Raw genomic sequence first — 21,886 nt, 5'->3', positions numbered from 1 at the left:
CATTCTCACACTGTCACAAGCACATGTCTCTCGTTTGTGAGAAGATGCACGCTTCCTTCTGCATAGTGATTCAGTTGGCAGGTGTATGTCAGAGGATACTATCAAGGCCTTTATTTTAAACACTTGGCAAATTACACCAAATAATCCAAATCGATAAATAGCACTACAGGTAAGAGGAAAATATGTATTTCAATGTCGAGTGAGGTGTCCCTTTAAGATTTTACTTTGCACTTCCCTGTACACAGGTTGAGTTGAGAGCATTTTATTTCCCCATGGATGTCATAATATATGCTATCACGGTGCCAGGAATGTGTCCGCAATGGAATTTACTTCAGGAAACACAGCAGACATGTTCAGTTGTTGATGTGTATTTGTTTTCCTCCACCGCAGTGCATCGTTATCGGGCTGCAGTCTACAGGTGAATCCCGCACCAGAGAAGTCCTGGATGAAAATGACGGGCATCTCGACAGATTTGTCTCTGCAGCAGAGTGAGTGAAAGAAATGTTTTCTGTTGTTTGTTTGTTTCTGTTATTACCTTACACACTAAAACAGCGATATGTTTTCTGTGGGTTACAGCACTGTGTGAGCAGCTAAATGCTCACTCACAACAACAGAGTTTTGCAGGAAAGCTTTTCTGATACCTTTCACCTTATTTGGCAGGATTACTCTTCGTTTGCCAGAGGCCACAGCAGTCTGTGGGTTTTTATTTCATTGCTTCATCAAACAGCCTAATGATTTGCATATTCTATAAAGAACATGTTGTACAAGTATTGAAGTCATGCATACAGTCCTCAGCATTTATCCTCAATTAAACCAAACAGTCTCCTTAGTTATTAGCAGCTATTTAATTACGAAATGGCACATCCAAGAAAAACAAGAAAGGGAGGATACAGGCGATGAGTGCTCTGAACTTGTCTGACCCTAAAGCTTTCGCAGCAGACATGCCTAAAGGCTTGGGTGTATTGGCTCACACATGTTCATCAGCCTGTCAACACCTGATAACAATAACGAGGACACATCAGGAATGTATAGAGTGTCTAACTTTCACAACTGTCAATAAAAGTTTCTCTTTCTCTCTTCCTCCTTCCTGTAGGGGAGTATTCCAGTCTCTTGTAACGAAACATTTCCCTTCAGAGAAACAGAGGAGGGAGAAGGCACCAGGGAATAAGAGAAAACGTAAGTGAGGAGGATGCAGACGTCACACCATGCTAGCATGTGTACCATAGATAATAATAGAACAGATCCCATTCAAGATTTTCGCCCTGTGGTCTAATTTAACAGTAAACTGCAGTCTGCTTCTTTTTCTTGGCCTTTACCCAAAAGTCAAAGTGCTGTCAAGCTACACTTCCTATTTCTTACTCTAATATCATGTGATGGTTTCCAATCAGGGAAGCCTAGAGGTCGCCAGACCAAGGTACCCAAGCACATCGTGGACAGCGGCGGTGTGATCAACATCAGCGACGACAGCAGTAGTGACTCCGACGGCATGGACACGGACTCCAACTCCTCACCAGACTCCCTGCTAGACAATGATGATGTCATCTTTGTTAACCACACTAGCTGTCAGACAGGTAGGGAGATGTCTTTATTTTTCTTTGGTTTGTGTTGACAGTAGGAAGATACTTTAGCATAAGTGGGTGTGTCCGGTCTGGATCAAACAGATGCATGTCTAGACAATGAAGCTTCCTCCCATGCCCTGTTGTTTCTGTGATTCCTGTCTGTCAGGGCTACATGGTTAATCTCTCTGCTTCCTATTCACAGCCAGGATAGAGGAGATGAAGCAGGGCCTCCTCAATAAAATATCCGAGCTGGGAAAAGAACTACCTCTCAATACCTTGGATGAGCTCATTGATAAGTTCGGAGGACCAGATAAAGTCTCAGAGGTACGAGTCTAAGACACTGAACTAGAAACTCTCTGGCCTCATCAATCTTTTAGGGGTCGACCAACTAAGACTTTCAGCATCCGGTGGAGCTTTGAATCGACTCTGAGGCTGCAGATGCTACTGAAGTTGTAATAAACACCACAATCCTTTATGCTGAAGTTGCAAGAACACCCAGTGTTTCCGCTAATAGTAGTTACTGAACTTCAGGTCTATAAGCATGAGAACTACAAGGACAGAAAAAAAGAGTGAGACGACGCCTGAGTGCAGGTCAGATTATTATAGTTGAAAAGCATATAAAAAAGCAGCAGCGATGATACAGACAATTCAAACACCAGAGGTATATAATGCAGACCTGCAGATGCACTGTCACCCTGTGCTGGACCCTTGAATATGAGTCAGCGTCACTCTTTTTGTCTTTGTGAGTAGAGACTTCAGTCTGCGGTTTAGTTCATACACTTATAAACCTGAGAATTATACAGTAACACGGGCTTCATGATCTCCTTCTCTTGATATATGCACTAAAGGAAAGGTCTGTAAGTGCAGTATGTGAGTATAACACTCAACCAAGGAAGCCAGTCTGCAGTTTATGCAAAGACGGCATCAGCATGGGGATAAATATGGTGCTTTTATTTAATTAGACATGCATAAAGCCATTTAAACAATGTTTTGTGTTTGGGTTTGTGTTATTCTAAAATTTGACATTAACATTTTACTTCTTTTTTTTTTTATTTCAACAATCTGTTTATTAGGTTTTCAACATCATACAAAAAGAAAAGAACATATAGAATACCAAATTTGTGAATGTTTTAAAATACAGACTTACACGGTGACAAGCTGTATAAAAGCAACTGAAAAATTAATACACACTCACACACATGTATAAAAAAATAAGGAAATAGGAACACAGACAGCCACAATGAATAAAAATAATAATAACGCCGGTAAATATAATATTAAATTAAAAAGAAAAAGGTGAAGAGAAATAATAATAATTTACACTGGGGGTGCTGAGGTTGTGATTATGCTTCCTCCCTTACGTCCAACACACAAGATAAATCTTTGCCACTAAGATATCTTACAAATGGACCGCATACACATTGAAATCAGGATTTTACATTTTTTTATTGCAAATATATATTAGTATCTGTCTCCTTGATTACTTATAATCAGTATCGGCTCTGGAAAAAGTCACACTGTTTGACTGTTCTCCACGTGTCACCTCTTAAATCAGTGTTCACACAAGCACAAAAAATAAAGAACAGATGTTATTCTTTAAGCAACATGTCTTTGAAAACATGTATTAAGTGTCAATGTGATGAATATTTTTTCTGCAGATGACTGGTCGTAAGGGTCGTGTGGTGCGGCGTCCTGATGGCAGCGTCCGCTACGAGTCACGGGCTGAGCAGGGTCTCACCATCGACCACATCAACATCAAGGAGAAGGATCGCTTCATGAGTGGAGAGAAGGTCAGATACACCAATCAAGTAGAGCTTACATATGAAAACTCATGAGTTGTCTGCCAAGAATATATGACTTCATAACATTGTTCAGTCTTCGCTAATAATCCAAACCTCTTTTTTTCTCCAGCATGTGGCCATCATCTCAGAGGCAGCCAGCTCTGGGATTTCCCTGCAGGCGGACAAGCGAGTGAAAAACCAGAGGCGCAGGGTCCACATGACCTTGGAGCTGCCTTGGAGTGCAGACAGGGCCATTCAGCAATTTGGTGAGTCAGGAAGTGTAATTTTACAATGAGGCTTTCAGAAGTAAAGGGAAGTAGATGCTTGGGAAAAAAAAAAAATTCCCATTGACACTGGCTGAGGTACGTTTTTTGTCCACAAAATCTTTGGTCTTTCAAAGTATTTCGAAGTTGTTCATTGGTTTTTACATGTAAGTCAGTATTATTTTCCGTTACCATAGCAACAAATGTCAAAACACCCCTAAAACAAAGTTGGTCTCACCAAATATTTCTTTTTTTTTTGTAAAGAAGCATAGAAATACAGTGAAAACATGGCAGAAGAAATGTTCACAAACACGATCTATATTTCCCGGTATTGCCAGAACTTATCAACCCGTAGGATTAGCAAAGTCATTCTCTCCATACTTTGAACACTTGTCACAACATCTATCAAGTCAGTCTTTGTTGGAGGCTCGGTCTGTAACCATTTTCATGTTAAGGCTTTCTTGCTGGCTGCTAATAATATCTTTAATATATATTTGTCTTTAATAAACCAGCCTCAACATTTCCTCACATAGTGATAGTTTTTAATCAGCTGAAGTTATTTGTGAATGAGTTGCATTTTTGTTGCTGCTGCACTTGATGTTGTAACAGGCTGAAAGATGGGAGGGACTTTTCTATCTGTCATGCATACTTCAGGTTTCTAGTATTGACTGCTGTCTACATGCATGCTGCAACTGTGGGGTCAAAGGATATCAGGAATGTTAAAAGAGAAATTCGTAGAGAAGTAGTTCCTTTCCGTTCATGTTTAGGACCAGGACAAATGTTGTCTTAAAATACTACTGGTAATATGAGGTTGTGGCTGCGTTCAGTTATGCCACATGGTGCAGTCTAAACATTTGATCTTTCATACTAATAAAGGTTGCTGTTGTTTAGTCTGTCACTTAATATTAGCAGTTGTATTTAGTATCAGGACTTAATAAAATAAGCTCTCTGTCTCCTCACACATTAGATGTTATTTTTGAATGCTTCAGCTCACACACACATGCACACACACACACACACACACACACACACACACCAGCACGGAGAAGTGGATGAATAAATTGTTTGCCGTAATTAGCAAACTGCTTAAGTAATTCTTTTCATTAGCAGCCTTCCTGCTTAGTGTGAAACTCTTAATTCTTGTTTGGCAGGTTAATGTACACACACACACACACACACACACACACACACACACTCACCCATTGTACAAATACACTCACACCCGTATTTATTTCCAATAATTCTAAGGAATTCTCCTCGGCTTCCGCTGAAAAACCTCGGGGAAATTTTTTTTTTGGGGGTTGTTAGTGAATAAGACTCTGTTTCAGCAGGGGATCTTCTCTCAAAGAGGAGGAAGACTGTATTGATCCCCGAGGGGGAAATCAGAGTGTAAATATCAGATTTACTTCAGATCAGATCTCATTTGATGTTGCAGATGTTTTCGTGTCTCCAAGAATATCCCCGTCTTACTTTTCTGTTTCTAATAAGCAGCCTGTGTTCAGATGAATTTCGCCTGTCTGTTGATGCTGATAAAGTGTGTTGAAACCAGAGATTAGTTGGTGTGAAATTGTTTTCATATCACAGGATGTATATGCACGGTGGTACAGTGGTTAGCATTGTTGTTGTCTCACAGCAAGAGGGTTCCTGGTTTGAACCCGGGGTGAACCCCTCTGTACGGAGTTGTTCTCCCCGTGTGGGTTTTCTCTGGGTGCTCTAGCTTCCTCCCACAGTCCAAAAGCATGCAGGTTAATTGGTGACTCTAAATTGCCCGTGCCCCTGTGACCCCTAACATATCAATCCTCTGTAGATTACCTCCCAAGCAATGCAACATTACAGCATTTATTTTCTGTAGCTGCTGACATAACGTAGCACTAATATGAGTCCTTGAAAAGTCATGGAAAAAATGCGTGGGAATCCTGTCAGTTGTATAAATTCTGTCTTATCATCTTTTCCTTGTCTCTCCAGGTCGCACCCATCGGTCCAATCAGGTGACGGCCCCAGAGTACATCTTCCTCATCTCAGAGTTGGCTGGGGAGAGACGGTTTGCCTCCATTGTGGCTAAGAGACTCGAGAGTCTGGTAAATATCAAAGCCTTACAGATGTGTTTGTGTGGGTGTGGGTGTTGGGTTTGCTTTTCATTTCGCAGTATTTTTATTTCCTTTTAACTGATTGAAAACTGTCTCATAGGAAAATCACCCTTTTCATCTTGTTTTGTGAAAAGAATTGTTCCACTGTAAACAGAGAGGATATGTGTTTATTGATTGTTGTGCTCTGGGGTTGCCATCGACTCATTGCCATTTGCCTCCTCACCCTGCCCTCGCTCTCTGTCCTTCCTGTTTCCTTGGGTATTCCCTGGCCACGATGCTCTCCACAGAGTCTGTTTTGTTGTCGGCTCGCTTGAAGTTACATCAACTTCTCTCCACAAACCTCAGGAGACTTGGGGTCTTTCCCTTCTCCATCTCAATAATGGAAAACTGAATAAGCAGAAAAAAGCAAAAGGAGCTTGCCTGGATAATTTATAACCCTCAGTTTATTTTCCACAATCATCAGTGCATTTCAGCACTCGCAGTCATTTATTTCCATAGTGACACAGCATGACAGTTCTTGTGGGAAAACGTTAAGGAGGGTGCCATGGGATGGTGGTTCCAGAAAGTCCTTCATTTGTTTGCCAGGCGTGTTCGGTAAATCCGCATCAAGAATAGGTCACATCCCGTCTGCATGCCTGCCTGAACCCGATACAACACAAATGCACACACACACACAAACAGACTCGCTGAATACCTTCGCGACCGGCTGACTCCAGATCAGCAGTGAAGTCATATTTGGCAAAGACATTCCTTTGTTTTGGTATCTCAAGGCATTTTTTTTGTGTGGGCAGAGCCAGCAGCTGGTTACAAGGCTGCTCTGCCATTGACTTCTTCTTCTGAAATTGCCTTTGCATCCCTGCAATGGAGGTCAAACATGGGCTTTGTTTAAATTATGGTTCTTCATCCATTTTCGTCTTGCGTCTCTGTCACTTAAAAGTAGCTTTAAGGTCAATTGAGGCACAAAATTATGTCAGTAGGCAGGTGTAGAAAAAGTTTCGCTTCACACCTCAACCTCATGCGTTTCCTCTCGATACCTTGGGCAGAGACCAGGCTGTGTAGTCACACTATCTGGTGTGTGTCTGTGTAATGAAGCTTTCACTTGGTGCTGCTTTATGCACGCGATGCAGAGTCAATGTATCTGCACCTGAAAGAGTTTGACATTCATACGATACTACTAGCACAGGTTAAATCCCCGGTTCTTTAACTGGTTCTTTAACTTGTACTTTCATATCACTAGTAAATACCAAAGTTATATCAGACCTATTAAACATATTTGCTTTACATGGTTGTAGATTTTCAGGTAATTAAAAGTGTTGCCTGCGGAGGAGATTCAACATAGCATGTTTCATATGAAATGGCCAGATTATAAAAACTCAATGCAGTAACATACGCCCAAAAATCATGTTAAATACTCCATCTCTTATATACATTTTAAAGAGTAGAATTGATGAATGAGAGGGCTATTATCTGCTATAAGGATCAACAGTGAGCACAGGTTTATCTCACGTCACTTTGTCCAGCTGTATTATTGTGATGTTGCTCTGCAGGCTGTAATACTGCTAATACTAATAATAAAACTGTTGCTAACCTTTTTATTTTTATTTTTATTTTTTTTGCAGGGTGCATTAACTCATGGAGACAGAAGAGCCACAGAATCCAGAGATCTGAGCAAGTACAACTTTGAGAACAAGGTAGGCAAATTAAACAACCACTGAAAATAAAATTTTGACCTTTAAGTGTCAAAGCATGGCTCTGCGCTAAAGGGCAAATGAAGAATGATAATTATGATAACTAAAGGGTTAGTTTAGATTATTTTAAATGAGGTTGTATGAGGTACTTACCTATAGTCAGTGTAGTGTTTTCACCGCTTTACATCGCCGCCAGACAGCCCTTTCTGAATGGGAACTGAAGCCATTATATCATTGTCTTCAAAGCCACCAGACACCTTTGACAGCAATAGTAATTTTACTTTACAGAAGATGGGAGTTGCAGGTCTTCCACTGCCTCGATCAGTTAGTTAGTTTGTGTTACTGTGTTACTATTAACATATGAGAAGGTTGTCAACATCATCATACAGAGACCTGCGTCAGGTCACATGGGGACACATTTAAAGAAGGAACATTTTGACCCTAAAACATACATACTATGACCAACATTTGAATGTTCAGCTTTGAATTTATAAGCAACACCAGTGAGAAGCTAAAGAATGATATCAAAACTTTAAAAAAAAACACGCAGTTAAGGACCTTTATCCCTTTATCTTAAACTCTTAAAGGTCCTACATACTTAAAGCGGTATACAGGATATTTTTCTAACTGATGATTTGCATTGCAAAGCTGCTCAATGGGCCGTGTAAGAAAATTCTTCTGTGACAATGACATGTCCCATTTTTTGCAGTATGGTACCAAGGCTCTGGATAAAATCACCAAAGCAATCCTTGGCCACATAGAGAACAAGGTGCCCCCTCCCAAAGGCTACCCCGGGGGTGAGGCCATGTTCTTCAGAGGTATGTTCGAACTTTGGTTGACTGTCTGTAAATGGAGAACAGCTTCACCAGCACAAAGTTAACTGAGATTGATCGGTGACACAACAATGTTTTTCTTTATTTTCAGACATGAAACTCGGAATGATGGATGTGGGCATCTTTTGTAGGGAGCCTCGCTTTGGGATCAGTACTGAGAAAGGTAGAGTACCAAAGAGGCATGCAGGCATATTGCATGCAGGTAATAACGTGTTCTTTGTTCATCTGTCGACACACAATCGGCTGTATTAACTGGTCTGTGTTGTGTCTTTATCTCAGACTGCAGCATCACCAAGTTCTTGAATCGCATCCTGGGCCTGGAGGTCCACAAGCAGAACTATCTCTTCCAGTACTTCACTGACAACTTTGACTACCTAATCGAGAAGGATAAGAAGGAGGGCAAATATGACATGGGAATCCTAGGTATGGATGTCATTATGTGACTTAAAACACAGCATTGTTTTACCTGAATGTAGTTTAATTTGTGATCTGAAACACAAACCCATCCACTTACAGTAAAAACACAAGATTAAAATGTGCTTTACTGCTTGAAATAAATTGACAGGCTTATTAAAAACAGACCAACACTATATAATAATGTTAGTTATAAATCCATTGCATCTGAAGGGCTGTAAAACACTGAGAGCAGTTTGAGTTCCTTTCTTCAATTGTCTGTCAACAAACCTTAAACTGGATTGGCCCTTAAGGGACTCATTTAAAAAGAAAAATGGCTGCTATTCTTCTAATGTGAGTAATTATTTTGGCTCTCCTGTGTCTCTGACAGACCTTGCCCCAGGTAACGATGAGATCTATGAGGAGAAGCAGGAAACTTTCCTGACAGTTGGAAACCCTCAGGATGGACAGGTTGTTCTCTATAAGGTAGGCACCTCATAACCTCACGTAGAGTATATTGTTATATTGTTGTATAATATCTTTAGGTGCTCTACAGCCAAATTAACAGTTGTGTTGCACAAACCAAGAACACGTCAGCAATGCTGTGCGGCCAGTATGCAGGATGTAGCAGCCACCAGAAGGGCATCAGACAGTCCCGTGGGCACAGGCACATTTACAGGCCCGTGCTGATGTTGTGGCGTCACACATCACAAACCAGAAGTGATTCTATGAATATACATGATGCCTAAAAAATGCAAACCTTGTGCTCTGTCTTTTGAGTTAAATCCAGTCGGGCCTTTTGGCTCCAAAGTAGACCAGGGCAATTAAAAGTTCATGTTCAATGGCAGCTGAGCAATCCTCACAGATTAAGTAGCAAACACCAGTGACTGTGAATTCATGGAGATTTTCGTGACATGGTTTTGCATACAAAGAGACCTGCGAAATGTTCCACATAACCTGCAGTCCGAGCTGTAACTCAAGTAGCTTCCTCTGCACTATATGATGATTGATGTCACTTTGCCAGCAGTGAGACTGTTATCACACAGACTTAGCCCAGGGCTGCGAGGCCTATATAGACACCAGTGGCAGGTGGGAACAGGATAATTACCGATATCTTCTGCTTTTAGCTGTCGGCTGCAGACTAAGCTGCATTTGACTTTCAAAGTTGGCAGTCAGGCAGAATGCTGCACAGCTAGTACAAATTTGTATAGAGAGTGTGTCAGGTACACGCATGACTGTGGTAGACACTAAGTTTTATTCACTGTGTGTTTTGAATGTTAGAAGAAGTACTTTTGGGTGTCTGTGCAAAAGTCTGTCTCACCTTCAGACAGTGTCGTAATCTCTCAAGACCATTTTTTGGAGGTCTCTGTCTCTTCTTGTGCTAGACCACATTTTTACTGTTTTTTGTTTTGGTCTCAGACACAGAGGACTCTGGGTTTTATTTAAGACTGGTCAAGACCACAACTGCAGATCCTTAGTTTTTGTTAATATTTGTTTGCCTAAAGAAAACAAAGGGAAATTAACACATGAAATTATTATTTTGTCAAGACATTTCTCATGGTACACCTATACACACACATTTATGCAGTATCCATGCAAAGAGATGCATGAACAGGAATCTTCATTTGTTTTCTGTGGGTGTTTCTATGGAAATGTGAATCTTTTAGATCAATTTGAGGAACGTCTATGGTTTGCATGTTTATTTTACAATTTATTTAGTGGTGTCATGCAGTGTGGAACTCACACATGTCTGGTCTTGGTCTTGGTCTTGTCTCAGTCTCGATACACTGGTTTCGGTCATGACTTGGTCTCAGTTGAGGTGGTCTTAACTCAACACGGCCTTCAGGACAGCAGTGTGTGGTTGCATAGCTGCTTGGTTCCTCCTCTTCCACAGCACATGCTTTAGTCTCTGATGCTTTTTGCCCTGTAGATCAGTGTGGACAGAGGCATGCCCTGGGACGAGGCCTACAACAGGTCACTGAAGCTCAGCGGTCCTGAGGAGGGATTCTACCTGTCCCTGAAGGTGAGTCCAGGCTACTGTAAGCAAACTATACCTGAGGCACTGTATGTATATGATTTATTATTTAACAGAGACTTTAATTAACTCTCTGTGTTCCCTCTTCACAGCTGCGAGGTAACCACCCATGTGTGCTGCTAGCCGAGCAAGGAAGAGGCAAGAACTTCATCGTCTACAAGCCGAATATTGGCAAGCAGACCCACCCCGAGAGTCTGGACAACTTGCATCAACGTTACCGAAAGGTAATTGGCTCAATTGTCTGGTGGTGAATCAATTAGGCTCATCACTGCGTCTGTACATCTGTGTCTGTTCACTGAATAATGTCTCCATACTGTGGAGAGGAAAAAACATTTTGTACTTTGATCAAAGGTCATGTTTGAGCTTGCTTTTATTCTCACAGATGTTGTCTTTTAAGTTTATGGTTTGTTTTTTAAAGAATAACAAGGTCATAAATTTATAAAAACATTTTCTGATGATGGGGAAGGTTTGACTGAAGACAAAGCCGGAGATTTTCAGGACTGTCATTTTCCTCTGATCTGAAATTGCTGTTTAAAGTAAACTGTATATTGAGTCTGATGCCCCCTTGTGGCCATTGAAGAGTACTGAACCAGGCGATACTCCAGGCACTTCAGAGCTGAACAATGTGGCAACATATTAGACTCTAAAACTCATTGACAAAAATGTGATTGGCAAAAAAATTAAAAGAGTATATCAGTGGGGGTATAAAGTTAATTTATAGTCATGTTGTTTGTTAAAGTTGAACCTGTTTCCTGTCTCCACATGAACAACAGGGTGATGATTAATAACCTTTTACCACAAGCCCACAGAACATAATAGTCCTCTATGACACAGTGAAGGATTATAAACGAGATGAAACTATGATATGACTTTTGGTCAAAGGTTAAAGTCCTTCTCCACACAAAAATGTTCTTATTTTTTTACTTATATATCCCCTAAAATGTCTGACCTTGATTATACTGCCTTGTATCTGTGCAAAAATTGTAACTAGAAAGGTGTTTTCACTCTACTTAAGGGGGCAATGTCCACACTTTTACACAACTCCAGCAAAAAAACCCAAAACATCCAGCACAGATCGAACATGAAGTACAGAGAATGGGTTAGCATTAGCAGAGTGAAAGTTTTGACAGCAAACATGGTTGAGTGTGGAGTTTGTAGGTGTAAACCAGACCCTGGAGCTTCCTTCCAACATCTACCAAGAACCCCATCATAGCAGATACCATTGTATGTTTCACAAACACCAGCGCTGTGACGGCCACTTCCAGTTAGCCTTATCAAAATGATGCTAACCTCATTTACCATTCTGATACATCTCCTAGTTGCAGATTTGTGTGCATATCAGACTCCTTATCTGAGTGTCGGTCTGACAGGCTCAAACATGTACGGCTCAATCTCTCTGATGTTTTGTTTAACACTAACATGCACGTTTCGCTCTTATACCTGTCAAACTGAATTGAAATGTGAAATGTGAAAAGTGAAGCCTCTCGCCAGCAGCAGTGGTGAAAGAGACGGAGGCCTGATCCAGACTTTGTCATTGAAGGAGAAAGAGTAGTTCTCCTTCCAGCCCCTTTGTCAGAGTTTAACAAACTTTTCATGTGGGAAAAATATGTTAAACTAAATGTTAATCATACACAAAACATGGCTGGAGGGGGACTTTAAAGACACCTTTTTATTGCTTGTCGGTAAATATGTATTTTTAAAGCTGTGTAATTGTGTTGCATCCAACTGTGGACTTCTTTGCTGATTTTCGGTGTCGCACATTCCCTTTACCAGGTGACTCCAGAGGAAGCCAGAGACAGCTGGGAGAACCAGTTCACCTTCTCCTTCAAGAAGTGTAGCCATGCCAACTGGTAAGTCGGAATCCACAGTGTCCCCCGGGATTAATGGCTCAATGCATCCAATCAGGCTGGAACTCATTAGGATTCAGCCAGGGTGGTTTTCAGGTCAGATGCCATTCCCAGGGATTTACAGATCACCTGAGAACTAGTCATGAAGAAATAACCTGCGAGTCTCACATGTGCCCTCGTCACCAGCCGACCACTGGACTGTGTTTAAAATGCGAGGACGGAGCATAGTTGGCAAAGAGACAGAAACTTGTGGGTTCTTTTGTTGTCTGCATAAAACATTTGACTTTTTCTTTCCTTTCCTTTCTGCAGGAATGGGAAGTGTAAGAAAATAGAGGAAGGTCAGGAGTGTCTGCAGGGCATGCGCCTCCGTCAGTACCACATGTTGTGTGGAGCTCTGCTGCGTGTGTGGAAGCGTGTTTCCGATGTGGTGTCTGACATCACCAGCTCCAGCATCCTGCAGATCGTCCGCCTTAAAACAAAACAACATAACAAGCAAGTTGGTCAGTACATCCCCTATACTTTACTAACAGTGCACATTTTAACTGGTGTCTCTCACACTCTACACTGGTGGGGATATTCTGGAAAAAGTGATAAAGGAGAAGTCCTAGAATATGAACTTGCATTCCCAGACGTCACAGGGTTGTTTGGATGTTATAATACAATGTTGATAAAGTGCTGACACTTCTATATGACAGATTGAGGAAATGAAATTGTCACTCACATTCCATATTTAGCTCTTGTGAACTTTAATGAGTGCGACATTGACCGTAACTGACATTTACGAAACATAACATGTTGCAATTCAGCTTGACATCCACGTTAACTCAACAATGTGAGGATACTCGCTGTTTATTCAGTGTCTGGTCTTTATTTCTATGTGCTACACACAGAAAAATACACAGTGTCCGAGTGTTTAGTCAACAGTCTTTTAGTATTTTCCTCACTGATAACTCTGACATGACTGTACCCTTCCTCTCCCCCAGGCATCAAGATCCCAGAGAACTGCGTGGCCCGTGTGCGGGAGGAGCTGTTGCTAATGGACGAGGAGGTAAAGAGGAGACGGAAGGAGAGGGAGCAGCAGGCCGTGGAGCAGCGGCTAGCCGAGGAGCGCATGCGCAAAATGGAGCAGGAGAACAAACACCTCCTGGAGAATCTGTTCAACCCTAAACCCATGCTCACCCAGTCCCTGGCTCAGTCTCTGGCCCAGAGTCAGATCTTCAAACAGAAACTGAACCAAAATGCTCTGCAAAGGACACAAACTGGGGGCGTCTCTCAGCTGCAGAGACTGCAAGCCCAGTCCGCTTTACAGCCGTCCTCCCAGAATCGACCCCTGTTGTCCTTACAGAGAAACCCCACTCAAACGCAGCAAAGGACCCATAACAGCTGGAGCACCAATTCCACCCCCGCCAACCAGGGCGCCGTCCCCAACACGGTTAACATCCGCTCCAGTTACTCCCAGTTTTACCCCCAGTCCTTTTTGTCTGCTTTCCCACAGCTGAAGAGCCCATCACTTCCACTCCATCAGACCACACTGTCTCCCAACTTGTCTTCCAAGAATCCCCTGGACGAGATCTTGGACCTGACTGTGAGCTCACCGTCGCCCTCGCCGGACACCACAGAGGGCGGATTGAATCTGGACAGTCTGGCGGGACACTCTGCAGCGTTCGGAGATGACTTTAATCTGGAGTCTCTGATCTCTCAGACTGCACCGAGTGCCCAAATACAGCAGCCTCTTTTGCTACAACAGCAGCAGCAGCAGCAGCAGCAGCAGAACCACAACCTGCTCGCCAATAACCACCAAGACTTATTAGGTTTACTTGACTTGCCCCTGTCTCCACAGATGCCCGCACAGAAAGCCAGCCCTTCATCCTCTACCTCCTCCTGCTCTTCCTCCACGTCATCCGCTTCAAACAACCTGGTTTCACACACTGGCCTCCTGCCCGCATCTGCCCTCATCCCGACATCCTCCTCCTCCTCTCTCTTCTCCAGCCCGTCCTCGTCCTCCTCTTTGTTTTCCAACTCCTCCCCTCACTTCTCTTCCAACTATCTCCTCCCCCAGCCAGACTCTCTATCCCTACCCAACGGCCACTCCGGCGCTCTTGACGTTCGCGAGGCTCTGAACAGCATGCTGCAGGGGCCAGACCGCAAGTCTGTCATTAAGTACCGGCCACAAGAGTAAGAGCTTAAACAGCGACGGCTCGTCTGGACTTTTCTTTAAGTAATTTTTTTTTTTTGTTTCGTCTTTTAAAGCAGATTGTGTCTTGTTTGCTGCTGTCTTACGATCGCACCCTCGGACCTACTCCCTCTCCCCTCAGGGCCTATAGTCACGTCACTGCCTGTCCTGCACTCGGCTCACCCTTCTCTTTATCCACCTGTAGCGTTCACCTGCTTGAGGCTGTGTTAGCGGGCTCCGTCAATATCAGATTTCTGCACCAAAGTGTGTCCTCCACAACGAACGGCAGCTGTAAAAACAAAACAACAACAAAAAAAAACAAGAAGTGAAAAAACAAACTGTATTTTATTGAACATACGAGCTGTCAAAACAAAAGCTCACTCATCAAGGTGTGGAAATCTTTAACGAACCTCCCGCTGCTGATTTTACGAGGTATGATTGGTGAAGTTGCTGGAAGCTCTAAATGCCTTTCACCAATTGAAACCGCATCTTTTAGACTTTGCTTTACTGTTACTCCGCTTCATGGCCGTTTGTCTTGACTAAAACAAGGCTGTATGCAAGGCTTGGTTTGAGTGAAACAAAAGATCGCATCGAACTGGAAGATGAGAAAAACAACAGATGAAATCTTTTTAGCTGATTAGCCATGAAATGCCTCATTTATTTTTTTTCTTCTGCGCGCTCCCTCTTGTTTCTCTCCCGGTTTGTATGAACACTAGTGTGAGGAAAAAGGGAGAGGAAGAGCAGTCTGCTGTTGCAAACAGTGCCTTTGGAGAAATCTTTCAATGCAGTGTTTAAAAAATCCGTGTAGCCTAATGTATAGATTTGTACTCTTGAGCGTTGGTTTTCATTTTAATTTAAATATGGTATATTTGTATTTAACTTTTAGCCCCTTCAGTCAGTCAGTCAGTCAGTCAGTCAGTCGTCGTTTGTGTTACACTATGCTGGTGGTGGGTTTCAGGAAGAAGCCTCCATTAAGCCTGTATGTGCTCGTATCATTGTCTGTGTAGCTGCTCCCAAAACAAGAGCGGCGTCCCTTTTTTTTTTCTGTGTCCGTCTGTCCCTGCCTGTTGATGCGACAATGTGCTACATGGTCAGCATGGCACAGATTATCAAGCGGTGCGGATAAAAAAAAAAATTGTGTCCAAAAAAAAAATTCTCACCCTTTTTTTTTTTTTTTTTTTTTTTTTGTAAGCATTTAGTGATGTGACTCCTGGTTTTATCTGATTTTGAATTTCTCAGGAAAGTCTCGAGTGCTTTGTTGTTGGTTTTTTTTGTGTCATTTTGACCAACAAACGTATGGAAATTAGTTTTTAAGTTTCAGTGGATGACGAAGAATTTCAAGTTTTTATCGCCGTGAGGTCTGAAAAGAAAAAGGACGCAGATGTCTCATTAAAGGTCCAGCGTGCAAGATTTAGCAGTGAAACGAAACAAAAACACAACTCTTATTGTCAGGTGATTATAAAAGAATGAAAACACAGATATGAATATTATAGACGTCCCGAAATGCCTCACGCTGGACCTTTAAATTTGTTTCCATTTCAGGCGTAAAAACACTTGAAATATGCGAACGTGTGATGTTCACTGTGTATGATATTTAAAAACCTGTGAGATCCGGTCATCTTTGTGTGAAAACGATGCACTGTAGTGAGTTCGTGACAAAATCTCGGTTTAAGTTCAAGTGATCTAGAAGCAATAAAACCATATTCTACACTTGTTGTGAAACAGAAAATGCCTACGTACTGTTTACGCTCAACAGGCAAAGCTTTGTGGTTACCTTTGCATGGTATGAATCTTCTTATTTCTGTTTGTGCTTCATAGTCTTTAGTTAAACAAGATACAACAATGCATACAACCTTTGTATAGTAAGTTTTCACGGGATGAGCGCAATGCGTTCTTGATGTTTTAGTCATCGTTATTATAAAAGTTATTGTTATTTATATTTAAGGGATATTTAGATTTTAGATATGTTATCCTGCTTATTAGAGTAGTCGACGAAATGTTTGGTCAGGGAAGTTTCTAGTTTTCAAGATTACTATAAGACAAATTCTATTATAACCTGCCACCAAATAAGATTGCACTGTTCTGTACTGCTGTACAGCGTCTGGATTTATTTCTGCTCATTTCAGTTTGTTTCTCAAATAAAAATCGTTTCTCCGACTCGTAGACCTTTTGTCAGGCCTCCAGTTCGCAGAGAGATACCAAAGTATTCCACGGGCACCCCTAAAGTTACTGGCTCTAAGATATCAGATCTTTTTATCAATCTCAGGAAGAAACCTACAAGAGGTGTAACGGCGGGGCGTTAGCAGAAATATATCATTTCTCCTTCTAACAGTGGTGAAACTAACCAGTACATGTGCTATTTTGTTCTTAACTGTGCTGTGACTCTTGCTGTATTTATGTTTTAGACTTAATGTGATGGGTTTGTTGTTTGTCCTTGTGAACATGTCGGTGATTCGTAATGTTTATGCCTTCTTAGGGCAAAGATCAAAGGCTGTTTCTTTTTTAAGGAACATTATTTTTTTTTCTGTTTTCATTTGTGTTCATTCATGTTAAAGCTGACAGATGTTTCGAGTCGATTCGCACCTGAGTTATACTTATATGTGCAATGCATCTGTCCAAGCCCGCCCCTCCCTCAGTGTAACACATGTTCTAGTTTAGACACAAAGTATCTCCGATTCTTGTACACGCTTCTTTTATTTTTATTTGCAGCTTCTTAGTATAGCTTGTTTTCTGGTACAATCATTAATTTTGCTTTGAATATTCCTCATCGGGCACATTCCCAGACACCAGTCTGCAAAAGATTTGCCTTCGATTTTGTTTTATAGTCAAACAAATAAAGCTTTATGCATTTGAGGGATATGGACCGCATTTCTAGGAAGAAAAAGCTTTTTGTTTTAATTTGTAGTCATAGTGTAGTTAGGCCTTTTATCGTTTTATTATTATCATTTTGCACTAAGAATGGCATAATCAAGTTACTGTTCTGTTGTTGGTTATGATTGAGCGTTGCAAGCCTGTTGTTTTCTCGGATCTTTGATGGATAGCTCTGTGTATACTGTAACCATCTTTTTTTTTTGTTTCTCCACCGTTTGCATATTACATACATGTTATCACTCAACATAATTTATTGCTAACAGAAAAAAAACAAAAAACATGCTACTGATTGTATGTATTTTTAAACAAAGCATATTTTTTCTCTAAAAAAAAAAAAAAAGAAACTGTGTTCAGCACTTTTATTCTGGGTTGTGCTTTTGTTTTCTATATATTTATAATTTAGATCCAAATGTATATATTGTAAAATTTGTGCCTTTCGACTAATTCTTTAAAAAGGTTTTCTACTCATTAAAGGAAGGACTATATGAAATTGCAATCTTAACTTTGTAAACAAATAAAAACTTGAAGATTGCTGAAACGGAGTCTTTTGTTCTTTGGGGTCGTCACACTCTTTCCTGCACAGGTTACTGAGGCAGCGTGTGTGACATTTAAACACGTAACATAGAAAATAGACTGAAGAGATGAAACAAAAAGTGAAGGCAGAACTGTTACTCCAGTATCAGTATCACACTACACCTGGACATCATTTGATAAACGTCTCACAGTCGTGGGTGAGTTATCGAACACGCCTACTGAAACAGACCCAGAGGCCTCATGAGCTAAAGCTGCTGTGTGAAGGACTGTCATTAATATTTCTTGCTGGAGTCAAAACACTGAAGAAAATCTTGACTTTGAACGTGTCCTGACAGAGACATGTTTGGGGGCAATGGGGAGAGGCAGGATAAGGGGCCTTTAAGGAATGTGTGTATCGGTGCAGTGGGGGAAGAAGTACTCAGATCTTTAACTCAAGAAAAAGTCCTTTTATACATAGATAGAAAAGTACAAAAAATACTAGCATCAAAATATACTTCAGTACCAGAAGTAAAGGTACTCATTAGAGTGAATGACACATTTCAGAATAATACAAGTTACTGGATCTTAATCATTTGTGCAGTAATGTTTATATCACTTTAATGTTGCAGCTCATCAAGGTGGGGCTAATTTTATTTACTTTATATACTGCTGGGTAGCTTGTGAGTTTCCCTCCAGGGATCATTAGCAACAGGGTTTCACCAACATTGTTTTAACTTGCTCCTAAAACCTGGCACCTCTTGGCTTTCACAAATGTAACACTATTAGAAGAAGAAGAAGAAGATATATTTCATTAATCCTTGAGGGGTAATTAATTTTTTCACTGTTGTCATACACACACAGGCCCAAAATACACACACATGCTCAACCAAGACCTTTACATTAAGTGGAGGGATGTCAGAGTCAGGGGGCTGCCTTGGACGGGCACTCTGGGCAGTGGGGAGTCTGGTGCCTTGCTTTGGGATGCCTCAGCGGTGCCAGCTCCAGTCCATGCTCCATTCGAGGACTTGAGCCAGTGACCCTACAGTTCCCAAACCAAGTCCCTATGGACTGAGCTACTGCCACCCCGTGCAAAATCATCCAGTTGGCTGGATCTGACCCTTTGGCGGTCTGGTTCTGGTCTGCAGGTTGTATGTTTGACACCCCTTATTTACAACATTTTCACACTTATACTAAAGACTTAACATTTCTGTAGTGCATTTTGTAAAAAAAAAAAAAAAAAAAAAAAGTATTCATATCTCAAGTTCCCATCATATTACAATAAAGCCCAGGGGTAATATGCAATTTAATGAAGTAAACTTCTGCAAAAGTTATCAGATTTATGGTTGGATTTGTTAAGCTGAGGCTAACCATTGTACTTTTCCTGTTTTCAAATTAAAACTAGGCCAAATTAAGACATAAATTGTGACAATTACAAAAAGCTCAGCCTCACTTGAGAAACATCCTGTGTTAGGGATACACAGTAGTATGGGCACGTCATCTGTATCAGCCAATATCAGCTTTAAAATGAATAGAATCACCCAACATGCTTTGTCTTACTTTCCACCATGAATGAATATTACATACATTCAATAGCATTGTATTTCATGTCTCCATCTGCTGGTGGGCCATCACAATAAGAGTATACATGTATAATATGATGTTAATCTACTACAGAAGACACTTGATGATCACTAAAGTTAGGTGAGGAAGGATGTGGATATATCAGTATCAGTATCGGTTATCGGCAAAAAATCCATGTGTATATTTATTCAGTGATGCAGGAAGTATTCAGATGCTTTACTTGAGTGAAAATATTAATGCTACACTAACAAACACTCAAGCATGACTTACAAGTAAAACTCCTGCATCAAAAATGTTACTTAAGTAGTCTAACAGTGTGTACAAAGTACAATCAGGAAAATCTGCTTATAGTATTAAAAGTAAAAGTACGGTGTAGAAAAATTAAAATAAATGTAATCACTCACTATAATTAAAAGGGAAAAAACCCAGAGAATACTAATAACCTATTTAAGAAGCTGGAACCAGGATTTTTTTTTGCTTGAAAAATTAATTAAATGATCCTCAAAATAGTTTGTTTTTGATTTAATGTAATTTAATTTATTTGATTCAATTATTTTATTTTATTTCAATTTAATTTATTTTTTTCTATTTTACTATCAACCAGTCAAGTCAACCTGCTTGAAAAATTAGTTGAATGATCCTCAAAATAGTTGCAAATGTTTTCATTTTATTTTGTTTTTGTTTTTAATTTAATGTAATTTAATTTAATTTGTTGTATTTTATTTCATTTAATTTCATTTCATTTTATTTTATTTCATTTTATTTCACTATCAACCAGTCAGCCAACCTGCTTGAAAAATTAGTTAAATGATCCTCACAATAGTTGCAAATGTTTTCATTTTATTTTGTTTTTGTTTTTAATTTAATGTAATTTGATTTAATTGTTTTATTTTATTTTATTATCAACCAGTCAGCCAACCAATAGTTTCAGCTACACTTGTACATTTTGATAGCCTAAGTTTTGGGTGCAAAAATCCTAATTCGTAAAGTAATTTATAATTTAAGCTACTAAAAAATTGTAGTGGATTAAAAGGTGCAATATTTCCATTTGAAGAGTAGTGGAGTCAAAGTACAAAGTGGCATGAAATTAAACTAATATAAATATATATATTTATAAATATAAAATAATAAGTAAAGTACAAGAAGTTAAAATTGAATTTATATACAGTATTTATTCCTCCACTGCACCCTGTGTATTTGTTTTCAGGCATCTCTTATCTGAACCAAAACTGGGTGGAGGATTTATTTATGAGGAGCACCAACTTCCTGTCCGCGACGCGGCACTCGCGTGATGACGTCGTGAAACTCACCTGTACGTGGAGCCTGGGACTCCTCCTCCGCACCTGTTTTCAGGAAGATTTAGGAGAAAGTTTTCAAAGTACAGGAGCAGTCACCGCGAACAAGAAGCGAGACTTTAAAGAAGATTTCAGGAGTTGTTGTTTTTCGTTTGTAAAACTTGGACGAGTCGCGTGAGACAAACTCTACAGGGCGGAAGTGAACAGGTACGTTAGCTTCACTGCTTGTACATACACAGGTGAAGCATGGCTGTCAGCCCACATCATCAGTCTGACGAGGAGGGGGAGAGGTTAGAAAGAAACATTTAACATGTTGAACATTTTACTGGACTAACTTTAAAGATAATTTAGTATATTTATGTATAAATTAGACCCAAAATGGCTGCTAATGTTAGCCACGGAGCTAGCTAGCAAAGATTATAGCATATGGATATTTACAGGACTAACAGCCTGATAGCTTCATAAAATATCCTTCATCGTGAGTAACTGAGGACAGTTACAGGCCTGAAAGTCAGCTGTGGTTGTGCTCATGGTGTGTGGTGTGTTAAAAACATATTATTTATATGTGTGTGTGTGTGAGATGACTGTCAGCTGCACTCTCCCTCACCTTACTGGTTCTGCCACAGATGCAAGTTTCTACCTGCCTGTCTCAGTGTTTCACAATAGTTTCGACTTTGCATTCCCAAACAGCTGCGTCTTCCTTTACCTTGACTCCTAACAGAGTCTCCACTGATGGTCTAGACTGATTAAGGATGGCTGCCTTGTTGTGGAAAGTTCCCTTTGGTGTTTCAAGATTTGAGTCCCAGATTTTGGCTCTAGGTAAATCTTTCTCTCCCTGAAGAGAGCTGTGTGTTTTTGTGGATAGGGGTGCACCATGAGGTTTCCATGGTACAAAACCCATCTCAGGAAATATCATAATCTCATGGTGTTACAGAAATTATATCATTATCAGTCAGAATTAACCTTA

At 40.6% G+C, this 21,886-nt stretch overlaps 2 protein-coding genes across 5 annotated transcripts in view; both read left to right on the top strand.

Moving 5' to 3' along the window:
• sbno2b (strawberry notch homolog 2b) overlaps window positions 1-18,068 on the top strand; it is an 81,742-nt gene extending 63,674 nt beyond the window's left edge. For all 4 annotated transcript variants that reach the window (XM_033621655.2, XM_033621653.2, XM_078168632.1 and 1 more), the window contains 17 exons: window positions 391-488; window positions 1,094-1,176; window positions 1,389-1,571; window positions 1,762-1,883; window positions 3,218-3,349; window positions 3,471-3,606; window positions 5,569-5,681; window positions 7,310-7,381; window positions 8,088-8,196; window positions 8,303-8,374; window positions 8,491-8,634; window positions 8,996-9,090; window positions 10,535-10,627; window positions 10,732-10,863; window positions 12,413-12,489; window positions 12,796-12,986; window positions 13,470-18,068. In XM_033621655.2, the coding sequence (XP_033477546.2) occupies window positions 391-488; window positions 1,094-1,176; window positions 1,389-1,571; window positions 1,762-1,883; window positions 3,218-3,349; window positions 3,471-3,606; window positions 5,569-5,681; window positions 7,310-7,381; window positions 8,088-8,196; window positions 8,303-8,374; window positions 8,491-8,634; window positions 8,996-9,090; window positions 10,535-10,627; window positions 10,732-10,863; window positions 12,413-12,489; window positions 12,796-12,986; window positions 13,470-14,665 (3,048 nt within the window). In that variant the 3' untranslated portion in view covers window positions 14,666-18,068. The remainder of the gene's footprint in view (window positions 1-390; window positions 489-1,093; window positions 1,177-1,388; window positions 1,572-1,761; window positions 1,884-3,217; window positions 3,350-3,470; window positions 3,607-5,568; window positions 5,682-7,309; window positions 7,382-8,087; window positions 8,197-8,302; window positions 8,375-8,490; window positions 8,635-8,995; window positions 9,091-10,534; window positions 10,628-10,731; window positions 10,864-12,412; window positions 12,490-12,795; window positions 12,987-13,469) is intronic.
• Window positions 18,069-20,943: 2,875 nt separating this feature from the next.
• The window catches only part of tjp3 (tight junction protein 3), a 41,770-nt gene continuing 40,827 nt past the window's right edge, over window positions 20,944-21,886 (top strand). The window contains exon 1 of the mRNA XM_033621745.2: window positions 20,944-21,126. The gene's annotated coding sequence lies outside the window, so the exon portion shown is untranslated. The remainder of the gene's footprint in view (window positions 21,127-21,886) is intronic.

Source organism: Epinephelus lanceolatus, chromosome 6 (assembly GCF_041903045.1).
Source record: "Epinephelus lanceolatus isolate andai-2023 chromosome 6, ASM4190304v1, whole genome shotgun sequence".
Lineage (NCBI taxonomy): Eukaryota > Metazoa > Chordata > Actinopteri > Perciformes > Serranidae > Epinephelus > Epinephelus lanceolatus.
This window is presented reverse-complemented; position numbering and strand designations above follow the sequence as displayed.